This window comes from Gouania willdenowi, chromosome 7, assembly GCF_900634775.1.
Source record: "Gouania willdenowi chromosome 7, fGouWil2.1, whole genome shotgun sequence".
Classification (NCBI taxonomy): Eukaryota; Metazoa; Chordata; class Actinopteri; order Blenniiformes; family Gobiesocidae; genus Gouania; species Gouania willdenowi.
The window spans coordinates 10,992,489-11,012,707 of NC_041050.1; the positions used below are offsets into that span (position 1 = coordinate 10,992,489).

Sequence of the window (20,219 nt, forward strand, 5' to 3'; positions counted from 1 at the left end):
TTATTCATCAATCGTGCATCTTAATCAGCACTATTGGCAGGAGGCTGTCATATTTTAGCTTCATTTTACTGTCTAAGTTTCCACTAAATAAAAGTATAGATTGAACGTCATTGCGACTCGATTCTATACTTTAACAATGCTCAATGTATAGGCTAATGTCACATTTGATCCATTAATGCAGCGTCTTGGATGATAATTTATTCTTAAATTACAATGATTCTATGATCAACAAAAATATTTATGAATAAAAATCCTTAATGTTGAATATTTCGTGTAAATTCTTTAATTAACATGTTTTGGCGGTTGCATTGTGATTGATGAAACTATGAAGTTGCTGTGTCCGAGCCTAATCGGATCTTTGAACGCATCAGCCGTTTAGCCGGCCCCCCTCCGCAGTCGAACAGGAGCCGTGAAGCAGCCGGACAGACACGGACACAGACGGACACAGGCACACAAACAGACGCCAGAACAGGAGGGAGTTAAGTTTTGTCTTCCTCATATCACCCCACGGCTTTTTGTTTCTGCGCTACTCGATTCGGCTTCAATTTTACAGCTCGGTGTGACGTTCAGGTCGTGGTTTCGTACACTTTTGTGTGCGCGCGGAGACGACAGTGAAGTGTTGTCAAGTTTGGTTGTGTCTGCGTGTTCAATAGTAGAGTAACAGGTAGGCTGAGAAAACTGCTTCTTTATTGTTCCCTCATAAACACACACTCATTGTAATGTAACAGCTTCATAGTGAATGATTGTAACAGCGCTGTTTATATTCACCATGCAACAGGTTAGGATTAGGTGGAATACATGAGTAATTGTGCTTTTCTGTCCATTCATGTCAATTATATCAAGTTTGTCTACAGCGTAGTCCACGGGTTGATGATAAAAATACATGCAAACAAAAAGATATGAACGAAGACTCCGTAAAAAACAAGCTTTTGCTCAAATAAAAAGTTAAATTTTTCAAAGGAAATGTTTAAACAAAATGCTTTAATTAGATTTGAACATTGCTTTCGATTAGATAAATTAAGTTTAAATTGAAAGCAAAAATGTGATATATAAGTATATGAGCAACAGTTTACTTCAACTAACTTACAAACTAATTCAAACAAAATAATTAAAAAAAGAAGAAAAAAAACCCCACAATTAACCTATTCATAAAACTAGATTAAACCTATATTTTTGTTAGTTAGTAAATACTAAAACACCTTGTGCTTTAAAAATATAGCACAAAATTATTGCTATATTTGGCTCGCTCCTAATAAAATAAATAATAGTAAAATAAATTAGATCAAGTAGGTAATACTTATTGAGCCACTAAAAACATTTTACATGTTTTAAGCTTTCAACTGAGGTGGTTAACATTCCTTATATACAGTACACTGATGACACAAATTCAAAAGTTTTGCCTTTTTGTGATGCGTCTTTTATTTTTGACATTAGATTAAATGATACTCGATAAGTGTGTCCCAATATGATATTGATTTCGGACCGATATCAGCGAAAAACAAAAAAAATAATGTTGGATTATATCACCCTAGTTTTTATTGAACTAATATTTTTCAAGACATTTTTTTTTTTTGTTTTCATTAGACTAATATTATTATTATTTTTCAAGGTCTTCTAATTCATGTTTCGTTTAGTTTTTCCATTCAATCGTATAATATTCTTATGTTTAAACGGTTTAAGGTTGAAATGTATGTAAACCATTGGTCGATCGAGCCTTTTCTAACATTCCACACTACAAAATAAATAACAACAAAAGTATGTATGATTCGTGCTGATATTGTATTGGTTTGATAACGGGCTGCAATATTGGTACGATATCGGAAGTGAAAAAGTTATATTGTGACACCACTATTACTATTATTAACTCCATGAAACCATTGTTCCTCTTTAGAGTCTTTTTTTCTTCACCATGAGGCTGTGACTGGGACAGATACAGCGATGGCAGAGCTGGAGATTGACCAGTCCAACCTTCCACGTGTCCAGGAGGGTGAGGACGCACGCACACACAGAACAGAACAGAAGTGTGAAGAAACGTGTGTACCCACTGTGTGACGGTAAAAGATGTTAAAGTTCAGCTCTGTCTACTGGGAAGCCAGAGGTCAGGTTAAGCCACTGAACGGCAGACTGGGATTCAGTAAAGATTAAGTGTTGATGGATGCTTCAGTTTGTTGGTTTCGTCATTACGACTTTATCATGTTACACTGGTCACGGTTACATGATGTTTTTTAATTCGGAATTAGTCATTTGGAATAAAGTGTTCTGCTTTGTGTTTATAGTAATTTACGAATTGAGGTTTACATGGAAAACCGGTTTATTCAGCTTTATTTAATTCCACTTTAGGTCTGGCTGTTGGGAAGGCTCTGATTGGACAGGGAAGAACGTGACGTATCACGTCTATCGGGAAAAACACACAAACATTTTATTGTCGCCTGTAACACAGAACACCACACATGAGAACTGATTTCACTTTTATTTTATTTGTAGTTTTGAAGCAACAGCTCGACAATAACATACGGTTTCAGTTTGGACTGTGGAGCAGAAGTGAGATAGGAGCTAATCACTGGTAAATAAATCCCAGTAAAACTCTGGAAAACAATCACCAGGAATAAATATTTGCTCCCTGATAAAGATGGTAGCTCTAATTACCGGTACAATGATAAACTTGGTGATATTACAGCCTGCGCATGCAGTACGGGGATGCATTTACTCCGCCTCTGGGTCCTAGTGCCAGCCAACTGGTGAAACTTGCGTTTACCGAGGTCCGTGTGTGTTTAATAAGTCCGTGTGAAAGTCTGCATGTTTATCCCTCTGTCCATTCACTCTTTTCATTATATCCATGTATTCTAAGGCTCCTATGAAATAGTCTTGTTTGGAGTCCGGGTGGCCATCCTGGATTATGTCATCATTGCGGTAAATTGTGCATGCGCAGAACGACCAGAATTCACTTAAAGGGGAATAAAGTGTTTACAAGAAAGAAGATTTATCTAATTCAGAACTAGAACCGGAATAAACCAGCCACCTAGTTCGGATTTAAGTTTCATTCAGAATTAAATTAGCATTAGGAATTAAGTGTTTACAAGGTCAGTTTAAAGAGGAATTAACTTTTATTCTGCTTTAAAGAGGAATTAAAGCTCCCATGTAAACGTGGCCAATGAATAGCACTAGAACGTACATTATGTTACTATAGATAGGAATTGTTTTTATTTAGTCCATTGGTAAATAATCAGATGACACAAATGAAGCACTGGGAGCCAAGAAATGTAGTGATTATCTTGCTTTTATTTTATTTTTGTAGCTTGTCTATTTAGACTGAGGTGCAAGGGTTTAAAAGACTCAATTTGTTCTTGTTTGTGTCGTGTGAATGCAAAACAAGCCTCTGAATCTCAATGTTATCTAAAGAACATGACTTGGCCAATAACATGATATTAAAGGCATTGTGGCCTTAATTAGTTAATTCCAGAAATGGTGACGTTGCGATGGTGACAGTTCTTACAAATTCAACTAGTTCTTGTGATTTTTACACAGTTCCACAATTTAGTTTAACCATTGTGACTTTCTTACACTTTTGGCCAATCATATTGTCTGACTTGCTACAATAGAAGAATGATGTTGTATTTACAATGTGTTGGAGATTATGAACATTTTTCAAATCGTAAAGCAGGTGATTTCACTAGTGTTAATTTATTTGTTTGTTTGTTTGACTGTTAGCAGGATTACTTCAAAAGTACCAATTAACAGATTTTGATGAAATTTTAACCAAAAATAAGACCTTACGCCATGAAAGATTCCATTATTTGAAGGAGATCCAGATCAATATACTGAATCTGGATCAGTTTCAAAAATTAAAAAATTCCCAACTCTCACTTTTAGCGAAATTTCAAAAGTTCATATCTCGGTTTTTTAACTTTATGAAATTTGACTTGTGTATGTGGGGTTGGTTTCTAAATTACCCCATTGAGTTTTCTTCATGACGGATCAGACTGTGCATTTTATTGTGATTTTTCTAAAACAAAATGGAGGTGCCAATACATTTCTTCCAAGTCTATAAAGTGTGAATGATCATTTTACCATGATCTGGATCACTTGGGGCTTGGAAGAATTTTGCACACTCTGGGGAAGATTCACTAAAGGTTTAGGGGTATTAAAACGTGTGCAAACGTCATTTCATGCGCTAATAAGAGTACAAACTCCAGGAAATCAGGACTGTGCGTCTTCTGCGCGTCACAAGCACCCTCAATCCATTGAACGTGTTTCCCTCTGATGAATATGTAAAGTAGGCGGATTTCATAAGGGCCGCAAAAAAATGGGAGGAGGAAATGCAAATAAATGAATGCAGAGGACGCAATACAATTAATCAAATCAGGAAATGTTTCCGGTGACGAAAACATTTTCCGGTGTTTTATGCGCCGAAAATAGTATGACTCGGAAGCAGGTGCAAACTCACACACAGAGGTATTCGCTGTGATGATCTCTGTGTGTGAGTTTGCACCTGCTTGAATGTTGACACAAAATACAGTGGAGATGGAAAAAAAATGCTCCAGTTAACCTTTCTATTGTAAGAAAATAATTTAAATAAAACAATAGTCAATATTTAACAGCCACTGAATGAGAAAATGCTGAGTAAAGTGTGTGTGAGGGAGAGAAAAAGCTGCACACCCGCAGCGGTGCTTGTGGAGTCTGGTGTGGCTGCGGTAGAGAGAGGTGATTCATGTCATGACTGTCAAACTCTCGTGTCTTTGATGATGGTCAGTAGATCATCTTCAAATGGTGCAGACTGATTGACAGATTGTGTTGCTGCATTAACTCAGATCAATGGCAGATCGATTGGACGGTTTCTGTCCAAATCTACCTGTTTTTCATGGACTGATCAGAGCAAAGTTACAGGACTTGACGGAACAGCCGCATTAAATTAGGGGAAAAAATAGCATTAGGTTTTAAAGTTGTTGTTTTTTTAAACATTTTTATTTGTTTATTTACTTTTCTACATTATTAAATGTTTGTGCAGCAGACAGAGAAATCCATCTGCCTCCAATTTAACTTCCTCAAATGTCATCGTGTGCTTCTGTCATTGTGAATTCCTTACAGCAGGTAAGGAAACTGAGTCACCAAAGAATTTAGGGACGCAACTGGTTTACCACCCTTTATTTCAGATCTTAGTGACTCCGCCTCTCTGAGTGCTTTTGTTTTTTTAATGAAGTTATTTTCCATCCTAAAGACAGTCTTGTGTGAAATATAGAGCTTCATTGTAAGGATCCAAATAAGTACTGAAGTAGATTTATTTAGGAAGAATGGTAATCACTGAGCTACGCTGATATTCACAGCTGTAGAGCTTCTATTTCAGGTCTGGTTTGATGGCGATGCATGCGCATAAGAAGGAAAACTTTCAGACGTTAGGAATTTCTCAGCTGTGTCCTGATTCGCGACTGCTGACCCTCTCTTTGGCATGTCGGCACTAATGAATAGGATCAAAATAGGCCTCAGCGTCTTTTATCCAAGGGAGATAATTCAGCGCTCGATACACAATCGGAACACTGTGCAAACAAAGCTAATGATAGCATCTATAAACTTGTCAGGAAAACAACTAAAGTACTTCATGATTCATCCACTCAAAGGCTGCTTGGTAAATTTCACTTGGCATGTTTATTGTTTACGCTGAATCAGTTCTTGTCCTTATTCACCTTCACTTTCTTTACAAGTTGTGGCTAAGAGAACTTTCTCTTTCTTCCCTGGCCATTTTTTTTTTCAATCTGTTCCTGTTCTGTTGGTCCTGGCTGCTCCTGATATAGCCTGATGTGCCTGGGGAATGCAGCTCCCAAAGGAATTCCCCCTCTTCCTCATCTTCCTCTTCCTCCCCTCCTAACTTCACTCTCACCGACTGACCCACCGCCCTATTAACACCCGCTTTCCTTTGTTTTCCCAAAGTTTGCTCCAGAATGCAATCTGCTGGCCCACTTCTGAGAGTTGTGGTATAAATCTGTTCTCTGTGCGTGGAAGAATGTGCAAAAGGAAAATCAAATGAGCAGGAGGAGACAGCAAAGAGCAGGAAGAGGGAAAGAGTACGTGGGCGGCTTGTGGAGGATTGTGTCTGAAAATAGAAGTGTTGTCATCTTCTCCTTTCACCAGTTTCTCCATTTGGCAGCCACTACCTGCTGCTGTACATGTAGTTGTTTCTGTTTGCTGAACATAATCGGCAAAGTCTTACTTTCTGTATTGAGAATTCCCTGGGATTGTTTGAAGTTCTTTGCCTGTTGCATGAAAGTGGAACAGTGTGGGGTTTTTTTTCAGTCTTTGGACATCAGACATCACTAGGGAGGAATCTCTTTAACTTTAAAGCTGGATTCAGAGGAATGGAGAGGTTTGAAATGGCACCCAATGAGTATATACTGTCTATTTTATACAATAGGTATGATTAGGATGATGACAGTTCCCATTGAAGTATAGTTCCACGTTTTCCAAGATGCATTTCGATCCTATGACAAAAACCGGAAGCACACTGAGGCTAAATTTCTATTTTAATTTGAAAACTTTTAAAGTTCTGAAAGCATTTTAAGTGAGAAAGTGACCAAGTAGAATATCAACGTGGTCATTTAATCCATAAAACTCGTGGAAACACATTTCATGCCGACATTTCAGAGATTTACTGACAAAACTTCTGGGTAACTTCAAAATAAGAGCCCTATTTAGAAAAGTGTTAAAAAAAACAAATTGAAGACAAGGAGAGATGCTTTTATTTTGAAAAGGGGATGTTTGAGTTTAGCTTGAAGTCAGTCCCAGGACGGTTTTACATTCCGCTCACAATGCATCATTGGACGGTTGAGTATGATTAGTGTGCTCACCGAGCATACTTAAAAATTGTCCCGATATAGTATACATCTGGGTATTCCTCATGAAAAGATCAAGTATTTGCAGGCGAGTCCTCCTATTTTGGGTTTTTTAAATTACACTAAACAAAATTGAAAGTGCTGTGAAGTGTCGGTAATCAGTAAAAGAGAATCGATTTGTAATCTAATCGAGATGTAAATAATTTGAAACGAATCGGGAAATTAGGCTGATTATCAAGTCCTCACATTTGAGGAGGCTTTACTCTTATTCCTGTACTAATTGTCAATTTGCCTTAAAGTAAAATAGCTCGACTGTTTTTGTTTGTTTTGTTTAATCTTTGTACAGAAGTTTATTAATGATTCCTGAAAAAGAAAAAAGATTTCTTCTTGAATTAGTATTTCTATTGTCTTTTGATCATCAGTTAAAAAAAAAAACAAATATTCACAATCAAATGTAAAAAAAAAAAAAAATTCATGAAAAGCCACGTACGGTACATAATCATGAAGTGTTGTGACTAGTTGAAGCAGTGATGAGTCGACAGTTTGATTAGTCGTTAGTTGCTCTCCCAGTGTTGCAGACTGAAGATTACTTCTCAACCATGTTGATTACTAGTATATGTTCTGTCTTTTGCTTATTTTCCCCAAATTACTTTCTACAAAATAAATAAATAAGCTTTGTTGCTGGATTTGCTGCAATTTGTGAGGTGGATTTCCTGTCTCTTGTCCCTGAAAACCTGTCCCAACAATCAGTTTTTCCCTCTGTTTTAAGGGAAATATGACCACACTTTAAAAGGATCTTGGAAAAACAAGTTAGCCCACAATGTAGTCACGCCTTCACGCACACATACAGACGTACACATAAATCAGACACTAGCCACAACAGTCACTTCCTTGATTTTTCCCTTCTTTCACTTCTCGCTTGAGCTGAAAAAGAGGGTGTAAAACGGTGTTGAGTGAGTAGTTTGTCCTGTTGATAAAAGCGACCTCGTGATTTAAATCCTTTTCATTGACAGACTGGGTCCATACGGAACAGGTCGAAGATCCCCTTAGCAGATAGTCTCTTAATCTCTGCAACAGGTGTAAGTGGTAACACAAGTCCCCATTCGCACATGTGAGCTCTCAATGCAGACTTATGGGCTAATTTCTGCTGTAAACAGAACCCTGTAGGGCTTAGTCCTGTCTGTGTGAGTGATTTCCATAGGTTTTGACAAATTAACCCCCTTTAAATTGAAACATAAGCCCTGATGTCTTAATCTTTTTGGGCAGTCAGAGGGTTTTAGGAAAATTTCTTTTGACTAGATTTCACCACAATTATAGATAAAAGTTGGAGCTATTTCATGTTTATGAGTGTATTAGACTTTGGTGTTAGTATTGGGAACTTGTGCGTGAACAGTTGTTAGCTTTCGATTGTCCTTTAAACGTTGGAAATCAGTTAAACCCAGTAGTATGTTATTTAGTTTTAGTATGTTGCACAATGAGAGTATAGGAAATGTCAGCTAGAATTTCCTCGACTCTCATCATTAACTGGTTGATCTGCTTCTTCTTGGATTAAATCTTAAAAGCAAAATAAAAGCTTGTTATTTTTGCCTTGAAAACAACAATTAGGCAATTAGGGTGTGGCAGTTTGAAGCCACTGAACATTGTACTATCCAGAGTTAAAAACTTGTTTTTAAATTGCAAGTATGCGCAATGTCTTCAACCCTAATGGAGCTGCTCTAAAGAACTGAATACCTAGATCTAGATTAGAAGATAGATGTGCGTGTATATGCCTATGTTAGAAATACATAAATGTTATATTCAAAGTTGTGTCCTTAGAAAATATAAAATACTGTTATTGTTACTTACAATGTTCCAAACCTCATGGCTTCCTCTTTATTCTAAAGCAAATTATTAATCAAGCATTATTGTATATCTCTTTGTGTTCAGACAAAAAATTAAATTGGTGAATTGCAGAATGTTTTAAAATAGAACGTGTTAAGGCAGTGTTTTTTAACTTTGGGGTCGTGAACCATGTGGGGTCCCCCTAAAATGTAGAGTAATTGATTAAAAAAAAAATAAAAAATTAGTGATTAAATAGTTTGGTTTTTTTTAATTATTATTATTATTTTCAAAATTAAAACACAACACACAATCTTAAACAACTGTATTCTATATTTTCACTTTCCCAAATATAATTCTAGTTCAAGTAAAATGCAGTTTAAAAATATCTTGTCACTACTTGTTACAGTATAACAAACATGATCAAAAACTATTTCTAAAAGGGGAAAAAAAGTGTTTGGGGTCATGTGATATTAAAATGGGGTCATGATCCAAAAAAGGTTGGGAGCACTGTGTTAAGGGGACAAAAACATTTTTATTTTTTTGAAAATAAAAAACAAAACAAATCCACAGTGAAACTTTCGCAAAGTTTAAAAAAACAACAACGGAACAACATAAAGAAAAGTACTGTATCAATGACAGAAAAAAGTAAAGTTGACATCCTGTGATGCACACAAACACACAGTTTATTTTTTAATGTGAGAAAGTGTAAAGTGAAATAATGAACCTTATCTAAATCAACAAGAATAGATGTCTCTGTATTTATTGCAGCCTAAATGTGTTCACAGAGCTGATAAACTGAGCACTTGCACTTCCACAGCATTAAGCTGTGTATGCAAACATAGGCGTTTTGTTCACATGCCTGCCCTCCCTGATAGGCTCAGCTCAGGGATAAGCACGAGAACAGGTGCTTTTAATCAGCATTGTCAGCCAAGTCTAATCTTTACAGACGGAGGAGGTCTAACTCTTTTTTCATATCTCATAGTTTTTGTCAATCGTAACCTAAACTGCTCAGGGTTACTAGATGCACATGCACCAAGAGTGAGTCAGCGACCTTCAAACAACCATCGTGTGCTTGAAATTAGAGAAATAAGAGACATTTACAGCACAACAGTGGTGCTCAGTCTGTTTATTTTGTCTCTAGACTGTGTTTGACTTTACAAGCTGCGTATATATAGTCTAATGAGCTTCACCTGGCACCGCTGCAAACACTCATATTGTTTATTGACCTCTACAGTTCTCTTTCAATTTGACATTAATACCACCCTAAGGTTCTATGACTATGGATTACACTCAAGATACATGTATATTGGAAGTTATTGACAGGAGCATTAAAAATGATGACTGGACGCTAAAGTTTGACCTTAACCTTTATAGATTTGAATTAAACTATAAAAATCTAAAGTGTAAAGAAGAACACACTGAGTTCAAGTCATAGATTGGCATGTAAGGGTGTTCAGATCTGATATTGATATCAAATGTTGGTCCGATATTGGCAAAAAATGAAAAGAAAAACAGAGTATCTGGATTTATCGGCCTGCATCTAAAATCTGTTAATATATTTATATAGTTTTTATTGGAGTTATTGAGGTTATTTTTCAAGCTCTTCTAATTTAATTTTAGTTTATTATTTACTGTATTTTATTCATTTGTAGAATATTCTTATGTTTTAATGTTAAAATGTAATTTATTGGTTTTCTCATATCAGCTGTTGCTGACTTAATTTAAGACAGGTGATACTTAATTTGCTTAAGGTACATTATATGATAAAGTAAGAAATGGATGGAAAATTATTTATTTTATAAGATATTTGTTGTGTTAGAGCAAGCATTTGCATACATTACATAAATATTATGTTGGGTAAAACAAAACAACAATTAGATATAAACCAAAATCATCATTTTTGCATTTGTCAGTTGTTCCAACAATTTTGTCTCCTCTGATTAGCAGTGCTTTTTGAGAGAAATGCACTATTTGATTTATATTTAGTGCTTTTTAACAGTTTGAACTTGCATTGTAACACAAAATGTAATTTGTTTAAAGATCCTCTGGCCCTTTAAGTTCAGATTTTGTTTCTTTTTTTATTCTCTTTTCCCTACATTACAACACACTTGCATAAACTCAGAGCATCGCTTATTGTGTCTTTGGTAGGAGGACTCACAGTGGTAAATAGCCATTGTTCTTCAAAGCACATTGTTTCTTGACAAAACCATTTTAGACCGAATGCCCAGACAAAGGCTCAGCTATAGTTGTGAACACGGCCAAGCTTGTTTACATTGCTGCATCGTCTCTCTTTGAGTCTGTTTGTAAATGCTGTTGTCCCTATTGTTTCAGTGTGCCAGTGCTTTGCTGTGCTGGAGGATGGAGTGCTAGCACACAACCTACAGGAGCAAGAGAGTAAGTATTAAGTCACTGTGAGACCACTGTATGCTGTAAACACTCAACATATGTTATCAATATTTTTCTATAACTTTGACCAGTTATGGCTTTTAATCTTCCTCCTTTTTGTTTTCATAGTTGAGAAATACTACACTACCAACATCCAGAAGAATCAGCTGGTACAGAATGATATCCGTATAGCCAAGAGGCTCCAGGACGAGGAAGAAGAACTGCTGGACCAGCAAAGAGTCGTCGTCAGACAGACGTCCAGACAAATGTAGGAAACCTTCAACCCCCAAATACAGCTCAAATTTACATCTCATTTAATGTTTTTTTTCATTGTATATTGTACAATTGTATAGTGGGACATGCAGTTATTAAAAGTAATGTTCCTATGTTATTACTCCTCAGGGAAGAACAGGACTTTGAGTATGCTCGCGTTATCCAGGAAGAGATCCAGCGATGTGCAGAGGAGGCTCGAAGGAGAGAGATCGATGACGAGGTGAGTCTCTCTCTTTTTCTCTCTCTCTCTCTCTCTCTCTCTCTCTCTCTCTCTCTCTCCCTCACCTTTGCTATAATGTCTGCATCTGTCTAGATATATCTATAGTCATTGTACGTACATACTGTAGTTTCAAGCAATTCATCATGTAAAGTAATGTTCTTAGCTTTGATTCACAGAATATTCAACCATGTATGTTTGGCAAGAAAAAGTAAATACTGTGTTACTCCAAAAATGTATATATATATATATTAGAGCTGGGACTTTAATGTGTTAATTGCAATTAATTTATTACAGAAAAATAATACACAAAAAAACCCCAATGCAGTCATTTATTTATTTTGCACTCCACCTTTCTCATTTCACGAGTTCCAAACTTAAGAGCAGATCACTGGGGCTTTGCAGCCTCCGCTACCACCTTAATGCTAAACATGTTGCTGTTAGCATGGACAGCTAGCACAGCCACGCAGACAGTGCTAGCTGCAACATGCTCAGAGCAAGCAATCCATACTCAAGATGACATGGTTCAGAGCCAAACTGAATAAGTTCATGAGTGACAAATGAACAAAGTCACTGGATAAATAATTGTAGTGAACAGTTGACCACTCTCAGTGGTAGAGGATGTGGGCAGGGCTAGAAGCGCTGCTACAGATGGCATCGTCTGACTCAACTTATGAACTGTTATGTAGAAAGACAGTTTCTAAATCAGTTGGTTTGTTTATTTCATACCACCGATATTTTCTAACTATTTTGCAATGTTGTTTCCACTTCTCTGGAATGTTCTGTATTAAGTGCTGTGCGATTAATTTAGATTAAACAATCACAAAGTCTCTAAATAATTAGATACATTTTATATATCTATATATATATATACATACATACATTAGTTGTATATCATTAAATCAGCTGTCAGGAGTTGACGGAGAATCATTTGGGTTCACTTTGCTCGCTCTCAGGATTTACCGAGTCAGTAATGAATGGCGGTTGGTGCAAAGTGCTGCTCTGGGCTTCTTCATTTATCCACAGGGCCATAAGAGGACTGTGTGAGTAAAAGTCTGCTGTTAAACAGAGACACAGCCTGTCAGCTACCGCCTGTAGGTTGGCTTGGCCAATTTTTTTTGCTTGAGATTTTAAACAGTGCTCATTCGCCCGTACACATCCATTCTGCTCTGTGACAAGAGGAGATTCTTCACTGTAATTTTAGAAATGGTAACTGTTTAATTGTTGTTCTTTTATCCAAGCATCAACCCTCATTGTAGTCATTGTTGTGAATACAAAAACATGGTGAAGGCCAAACCTCAACCGCCAACCAGATGACTCCCATCAAACTCGCCTTGTGTATTTGTTTTATGTTCACACGGAAATCCCTCAAAAACTCTCACTGCCTTTTTTTGAGCAGCAAGTAAACCGTGCGCTTTCTACCAACAGAAGTCAAACTGTAGAAGAAGAAAGAGCTTTGTGCTGCAGAGAGAACTAAGAAATCCTTATGCCAGTGATCTGTCATCTGGCAACCCAGCATAACATTTGGTCACATGCTGGGTTTTCTGCTTTAAAGCCATTAGCCTCTTAAAACTCACTGTTTGGAGGCTGTTAAATAGTGTGAGGTCCATTCATTGGTTTTAAAGGTTTCAGGCTACTCTTAGACTCACAATTTAAAGCCTGTTTAATGCCAGGTTTTAAACGCAAATATTTATTTTTATGCGTCCATGTCGAATAAGAAGCTCTTTGCACTCCTGTTAAACATGTTTCCTTAATGATTTAAATATTTGCCTGCTTGTAGATGGTGGCTTTAATTAGGGACCAGAAGGCACCAGGCTGTGCACGTTTAAACACCAGATCCCTGTGGCACTGCACACCTAACCTGCCAAGTCAAGCTGCTTAATTGTCTGCTGATGTTAGCGAAGGCACTCCTGTCCTGATTGCAAAAAGCCAAAGGAGCTGTGCTGGCTTTTACTTCTGATTTATGATGCGGATTAATCATTGAGAGATGAATTCATGGTAGATTTTTGCTGATTTGAAGCAGAGAAAGTAGTTCTGTGCCTCCTGTAAATGGAAAAGCTGCTCAGTCTGGACCCTCCCATGGAGGCGAGATATGTACAGCTGTTCTGTTAAGGGCAAGCATTCCCCAGTGACAAGGTGTTAATACCAGTTACCAGTGATTTGGACCAACAGCCCATTAAAATATAGGACATGGTTTGTCCCAGATTCCGAGTCGGTAACGTCTCCGATTTGGCTGCTTGGTGGGGGGCTGTCAGGTTGTAGGCTGGTTTTCAGAGCAATAATATTAAATTAACATTTTCCCTGAGAGCTTTTAGATGTCTATAAGTACTCTGAAATCGTGGTGGTATGTTTTTTTATATATGTATATATATATATATATATATATATATTAATTTTGTCATTTCTAGTAAATCTTTTCAATGATATTAAATCTATGTAGAAATGCTTAGCAAGCTGAATTTAGCAAGACTGCCTGACAAAGACCTTTTCAAAGATCAAAACTATTATTTTTGCAACATACTGTACAAGACAAAGATGGAGAAAATAACATTGTATGATACAGGTTATTAGAAACAAATTCTGCACATTACAATACTCATTGTATGTGTTTGAATGTGTGCTTGTGTGGTAGGAGGGAAGGAATAGAGGAAAATAATAATTGTAATATACAATGAATAGGGTTAGAAAATAAGATAAATAAATAACATAATAAATAACTACATGAAAATAATAGATTAATAAAGAAAGAAGGAAAAGTATTTGTACACAAATAAATATAATAGTAATAAGAATAACACATAAATAATGAAGAAATATAATCTCAGCTGGCAACCCCGGCACCCAAACAATCTCCTGATCCTTTTATTGTCATTGTACAAAGTACAACAAAATTACAAATGCCCCCCACCCAACATTCAAGTACACTTAAATATTCAAGCCAGGACGGACACAGTTATCATAAAAACAACATAAGGTATGGTATAAGTCTGTCAGAATAAAAGGTTAATCAGTATAAAAGTGCATTGGTATAAAAAGTGAATCAATAGAAAAGTGCATGATTTAGTTCAAAGTGCATGAGGCACCTCATTTGGATGTGTGTTATGTGTGTCATTCAATTTTCTCCCTCAAACTAAAGTCACATTTTTGTCACATTACTTATATTTTCTAACAATAGAAGTAAATGTGTTTGTCTTTGTGTTTCCTAAATGACAAACACTTTATTAATACTCATCAGAATGTGTCTTGATTAGAAGATAGAGTACGTTTACTTTTTCCTGGATACATTTAGAATAGTTTTTTTGTTATTATAAATCTTGCACACACTTAATATTTGACCTAAAAGGCTATGATTTTATTTCAAATCACCACAGTTTTTAATCATTTAAAGTACTTCTATGTGTTTCTCATTTCTATGTATTGTCTTTTTTTCATGCACACTGAACTACGTACATTCAGTATGCCCAGGCTATTCATATTTGAAAAACCATTGAATAAACTAATAAATAACCAACCAGTATTACTAATGCGAAATGGATTAACTAATGTAAGTTATTGTGAAAATTTAGAATAACTTTTTGTAAACTGATATGAACACAAACAAAGTATGTGAACTATTGGTAGACGCAGTTAGTTGATGGAGATACAGTTATGCTGCCATCTATTGGCCAAATAATATTAGTTCATATCTGATCAGTTAGGACCATTTTTTTCAGATCAAGTAAAACTGAAATTTCTTAGAAAATGATTAAATGAAGGAGAAACTGGGAAAACAGTTGGAATATTTTATTTAATTTATTTTTCATTGAATTGAATATAGCCATGTAGGCTTTTTAAATGTTTCACAGCTGTTATCTACAAATCACCATTGAATTCATAGTGTGATGTTTTCACAGGAGTTGGCTAAGCAGATGCAGGAGGCGGAGCTTCAGGTCAGAAGGAGAAGCAGAGGACAGGAAAGACATGGTGAAGGTGAGAAAGTATTTGATCACATCACTCATAGGACTTCACAGTGGCCACGGTGACATGATGTTTTTTAATTTGGAACGAGTTATTCTGAATTAAATCATTCAGAATTAAAGTGTTCTGCTTCGTGTTTACATGGTAAGTTGTAATTCCCGTATTGAATTAACCGGTTTACATGGAAAACTGGTTAATTCGGCTTTATTCAATTCCACTTTAGGTCTGGGGGTTGGGAAGGCTCTGATTGGACGGGGGAGAACATGACATATCATGTCTATCAGGAAAAACACACAAACTTTTTATTGTCGTATGTCGTATATACACGTATGTGTAATCCATAGAACGGTAACATGGTTCCCTTGGTTCGCGTTTAATTAGACTGCAATTGACAGTTTTTATAGAATGTTCATGACAATGACAATTACAAAGTAAATTATCTGAACTCAATTACAATTAAATTATGATTAGAACAGCAGCAGATATTTTCCAATTACAATTATAATTACGTCATAATTGTAATTAATGATCAATTACGCAATTTCACTCATATTTGACCCCAATACTGACATGCAGCCTCATTATTTAATTATTTATTTATTTATTTCAAGCAATTTAATACAAACTGAAAAAGCTTTCGTTCTGTGTACTTGCATGTCTTCATTTGTAACCTACATAGCTAATGACATGATATGTATTAAAATAAATATTGTAGATAACATAAATTAATACACTGCTCAAAAGGGAGTGTGATATAATTAACACTACAGGGAAGTTTAGTGATTTCTAAAGCATGTGTTGCCTAGTTATTGTTTCATTTATCTAATCTGTGTACTAACTCACCCGCCCTATTGCTTTTGTTTGCATGTATGACATTAACCAAGGCCACACCGGCTACCCTGCGTTGCCATCACCCCACCAACACACACAAGGGGAGGAGGAGTCATACTCCTCTCCCACCACCAGGTGGCAATGTTCTACCTCTTGCTCTCGAGGGGCAGCTGTTCAGAAACCTACAAACTCATTGTCAAAAAATCAAAGGCACGCTGAACCCAATGGGCCAATAAGGGACGAGCACAGAGAGTCACTGAGTGAAAGCTCAGACGATTCGGACGCGGTTTTCTTTGAACAGATCTCCATCTGGTCCAAGAGACTTTACGAAAGGCCCAATACAGTAACTCAGCCACGGCGAGAATCTGTGCCTCAGTTAAAGGAGCGACGTTACACAAACCCTCACCGCAGCTACACTGAGGAGCTTAGGGAATGTGACGAAGAAAGGGAAGAAAATGAAGAACTGGAAGAAGGCAATAACACATTTTGTGACTTACAAAGGAGAAGGCATTCGAGCCACAATCAGGAGTGCTATGCTCCTGATTGTGGCTTGAATGCATCCTCTTTTATAAGAGGGATGTATGAAGGTGGCCCCAGGAAACAGGATCCAGTACCAGAGCCGAGGTCCATGGACTCTAGGGACGGGAAATGTAGACGGAGCGAATCTGTGAGCCTCCAAGACCGGACGAAACACCAAACCAGAGGCTTAGGGAGAACCTGGAGCTACAGGGAGAACCCCGACAAACACGTCCGCTTTCAGGAGGACCGGCAGTCCATGGAGCAGAGGCGAGTTTGGGAGATGCTGGGCCAGATCCTCATAGAGAGGGGTGTGCCTGTGAGGTTTGGTGGCCCCGGGGCGCCGCTCCAAATAAAACCTCAAAGTAGAGACAGCCAGGTGCTTCATGGGAGCGTGGTCTCCTGTAGCGACTCCCAACCACATCAGAGAGGTTTCCAAAGAGCTTCCTCCACCAGGCACAGTTTCCATGGTGACATCAGGGAGCAGAGGAGATCATCACACTGGGAGAACAGCAGGAGAGATCACAGAGAAGACCCAGACGAAGACAGGCGAGACTTTTACCAGATTAGTAGCAGGAACTCGTCTCTAGGTAACGGAGAACGCCGAGGCAGCAGAAGTCGGCGAGAGCACAGTTATAATAACGATGACACGCGGGGGGAGAGGAATGTAGAAGAGCACAGAGTCAGGAGGACGAAAAGTGAACGCAGGCGTAGGAGTCGGAAGGCGGAGGAAAGGTTGAGCTCAGAGGAGGAGCAGGAGGTGGAAAGGAGGAGGACGGAGAGGCCACCACGGAGAGCTCTGCAGCACAGTCAAAGCCTCCGCCTGAGCAGCAGCAGCAGCACCAGGGAGAGGTCCAGACACATGGCAGCAGCAGGTAACACTTGGACCTGCAGCCAGGCCTGACCAGTAGAGGGCAGATCTCTCGGCCCTGTGCTGTCTACCTCTGTGTGTACATCTGCTGATCTCAGCTTCTCTCAATCACGTCTAGTTTGGACGCAGGCTTTCGTGGCTCCTCTCTTTGAGTTGGGATGATCTCCTCTTTAGAGACAAAGTTCGGTGTCTGCTTTCATTCTAATCATTATGATCTGCCTGGGGTCCTGATTCAATATCATCCGTTTTTACAAATCCTTTGCTAAAATAGATTTTTTTTTTTCTTCTCTCCAAAAATTCTGTTTTCACTGAAACCTTCTGATTTTTCGTGTGAATGCGGTTTTTGTGTCTTCTCAGGGTTTATCCTTCTCCCTCTGTGGGTTAACAATTTTCTGATTTTGATCTTTTCCGCAGACATTAATATTCACCTCAGTTTTAATGCTTTGTGACACTGTTAAAATGTGAATTCAGGCTCTCTGCGGCAGCCTGAACCCAGTCTAGACCTGAGGGACCTGCAGCAGGTCCTCGAGGATGAAGAGTTGGCTCGAAAGCTCCAAGATGAAGAGGAAAATCTGTTAAAGAGGGTAAACGATTGAATTAACAACTAAACCGACTTCCTTTCTTCTTCTTTTGTCTTTTTTTAAAACGGTTTTGTCTCTAAATGGTTTGATTTCCTAGAACTCCTCATCATCACCACAGAAGTCCTTTCCAGCAGGAGATTTCAGAGTGGCACAAGTGGCCCAAGACGAGGCATGAGATACCAGCACACTACACACTACAAATTGCTCTCTTGTGCAGTATTTGGTGGAGAAATTACATTGTGCTGTTTATTATTTTTTTTTATAGGAAATTGCTCGTTTTATGCAGAAACAGGAAATGCAGTCCAAACGTCAATCTCGTGAGCTCGAAGGTCCTGCGTCTTGGCGAGAGCACCGAGCAATGATCAGTCACCATGATAGACGAAGTGCACGAGAGAGACACGTATGTTTAGTTTGTTTACTGAACAAATCAGTCACTTTACTTCTTTAGATTATGTTTTTGCTTTAGAAAATGAACATCATTATTTCATACAGCAGCAGTTGTCAGACCCACTTCATAATAAACCGCTATGAGACGTTTGGTGTTTGTTACAGGCAGCGTCTACAAATAGGTGTCACTTTGAACTAGCGCACATGTAACTTCTACATTCATAGGTTAGAGATCAGACGTGGGCAACTCAGAGTTCGGGGGTCACATGCAGTCACATAAATTTGGCCATATGCGGCCTCATAAATTTCTTTTGAAATTTATGAGGCCACCTAAGTGAACACACAAAGATTACAAAACAATTTCTGAAAAGTACCAAAAAAATTCACAGATTTACTTTAAAACCTCAGAACATCGACAAATAAACACCAAAATAAACTAAGTGAAGAAAAAAATCTGACACCAAAACACAAAATTACAACAAAAATACACTAAATGACTTATAACATCTAGAACAACAACAAAAAGTACCAAATAAGAGAAAGATGCACATAACAACAACTAAATTATTTACAACAAAAATACACCAAACCCTTTAATGTTCCTTGTAGTAATTTGCAGGTTGGTTATGAATGTAGCTGCTGAGATAATATTTTTATATTGTGGCCCCCGGATCAGACAATCTCTGTTATAGATCAACAACACAGGATTATGTTATAAATATAAATAATTATTATTTTTTAAATCATTTTGACCCCTTTACGCAGCAGTTCTTGCCTTTTTCCAGCTTCTCTGTATTCCATAAGTTTTTTTTATTTTTTTTCCCCCAGGTCCCACGAGAAAGGCTGGATTCAGAGGGTCTTCCCTCCCCCACTGAGGACTGCTCCCCAGAGAACCAGCCACCAAGCCCCATCACCACTTTACCGTAATGAAAACCATTAACGCTTCTTTTCTCCTGGGTTTCCTCTATGAGCTGACACAGAACTTCTGTGATTACAGACCAGCTCAGCAGATCAAAAACATCGCAGAGGAACTAGACCCGACCTTCCAGTCCAGGAGACACAGCACAGACATTGTCAGAGTGGGACTAACAGGTAGAGCACACCAGAAAAACCACACTCAATCCAAACTGTGGTTGTAACAGGAAGTGTCCGTTCCTTTTTAGGTCCGAGCTGCCCGTCTCCTCCCACTCAGCTGTCCGACTTTGTTGAAGAGCCGACATTTATCCCCCCGACAAAACGGCCAACGGAAAAATCATCACGTGTCAAACCCAAAGAGAAGAAAGAGAACTGTAAGCAACAGTAAACATCAGGTCAAAGTGAGGTCTCATTAATATAGGGTTCAAAATGAGAAGAATGAAATGCCCTAACAGCACTTTAGAGCCCTAAAACAAAAAGATTTTGGACTTATGCCATTTTAAAAGTCACGTTTGTTGAAATATTGTATGAATTCATCACCATAGAGTGTTTTAAAGTAGACACTTTCATTATACATCATTGTGTTACTTTTGTGTTTTTACATTTTCTGTTCATTTGTCAAAATTCAAAAGGTAAAACTTTTT

The 20,219-nt window shown here is 37.7% G+C and overlaps 1 protein-coding gene across 2 annotated transcripts; it reads left to right on the forward strand.

The window, feature by feature from the left end:
• The first annotated feature begins 372 nt into the window (after positions 1-372).
• Positions 373-20,149, forward strand: ccdc187 (coiled-coil domain containing 187). Of its 2 annotated transcripts, none has more exons than XM_028452901.1 (13): positions 373-478; positions 1,892-1,987; positions 10,974-11,036; positions 11,157-11,295; positions 11,430-11,520; positions 15,411-15,486; positions 16,359-17,696; positions 18,164-18,276; positions 18,371-18,442; positions 18,539-18,673; positions 19,489-19,583; positions 19,658-19,752; positions 19,824-20,149. In XM_028452901.1, the coding sequence occupies exons 2-13, from the start codon at positions 1,939-1,941 to the stop codon at positions 19,961-19,963; spliced, it is 2,406 nt and encodes an 801-aa protein (XP_028308702.1). In that variant the 5' UTR covers positions 373-478; positions 1,892-1,938; the 3' UTR covers positions 19,964-20,149. The 2 variants fall into 2 exon arrangements, with proteins under 2 accessions (XP_028308702.1, XP_028308701.1); XM_028452900.1 differs by having other exon boundaries at positions 375-664.
• The last annotated feature ends 70 nt before the right edge of the window (positions 20,150-20,219 follow it).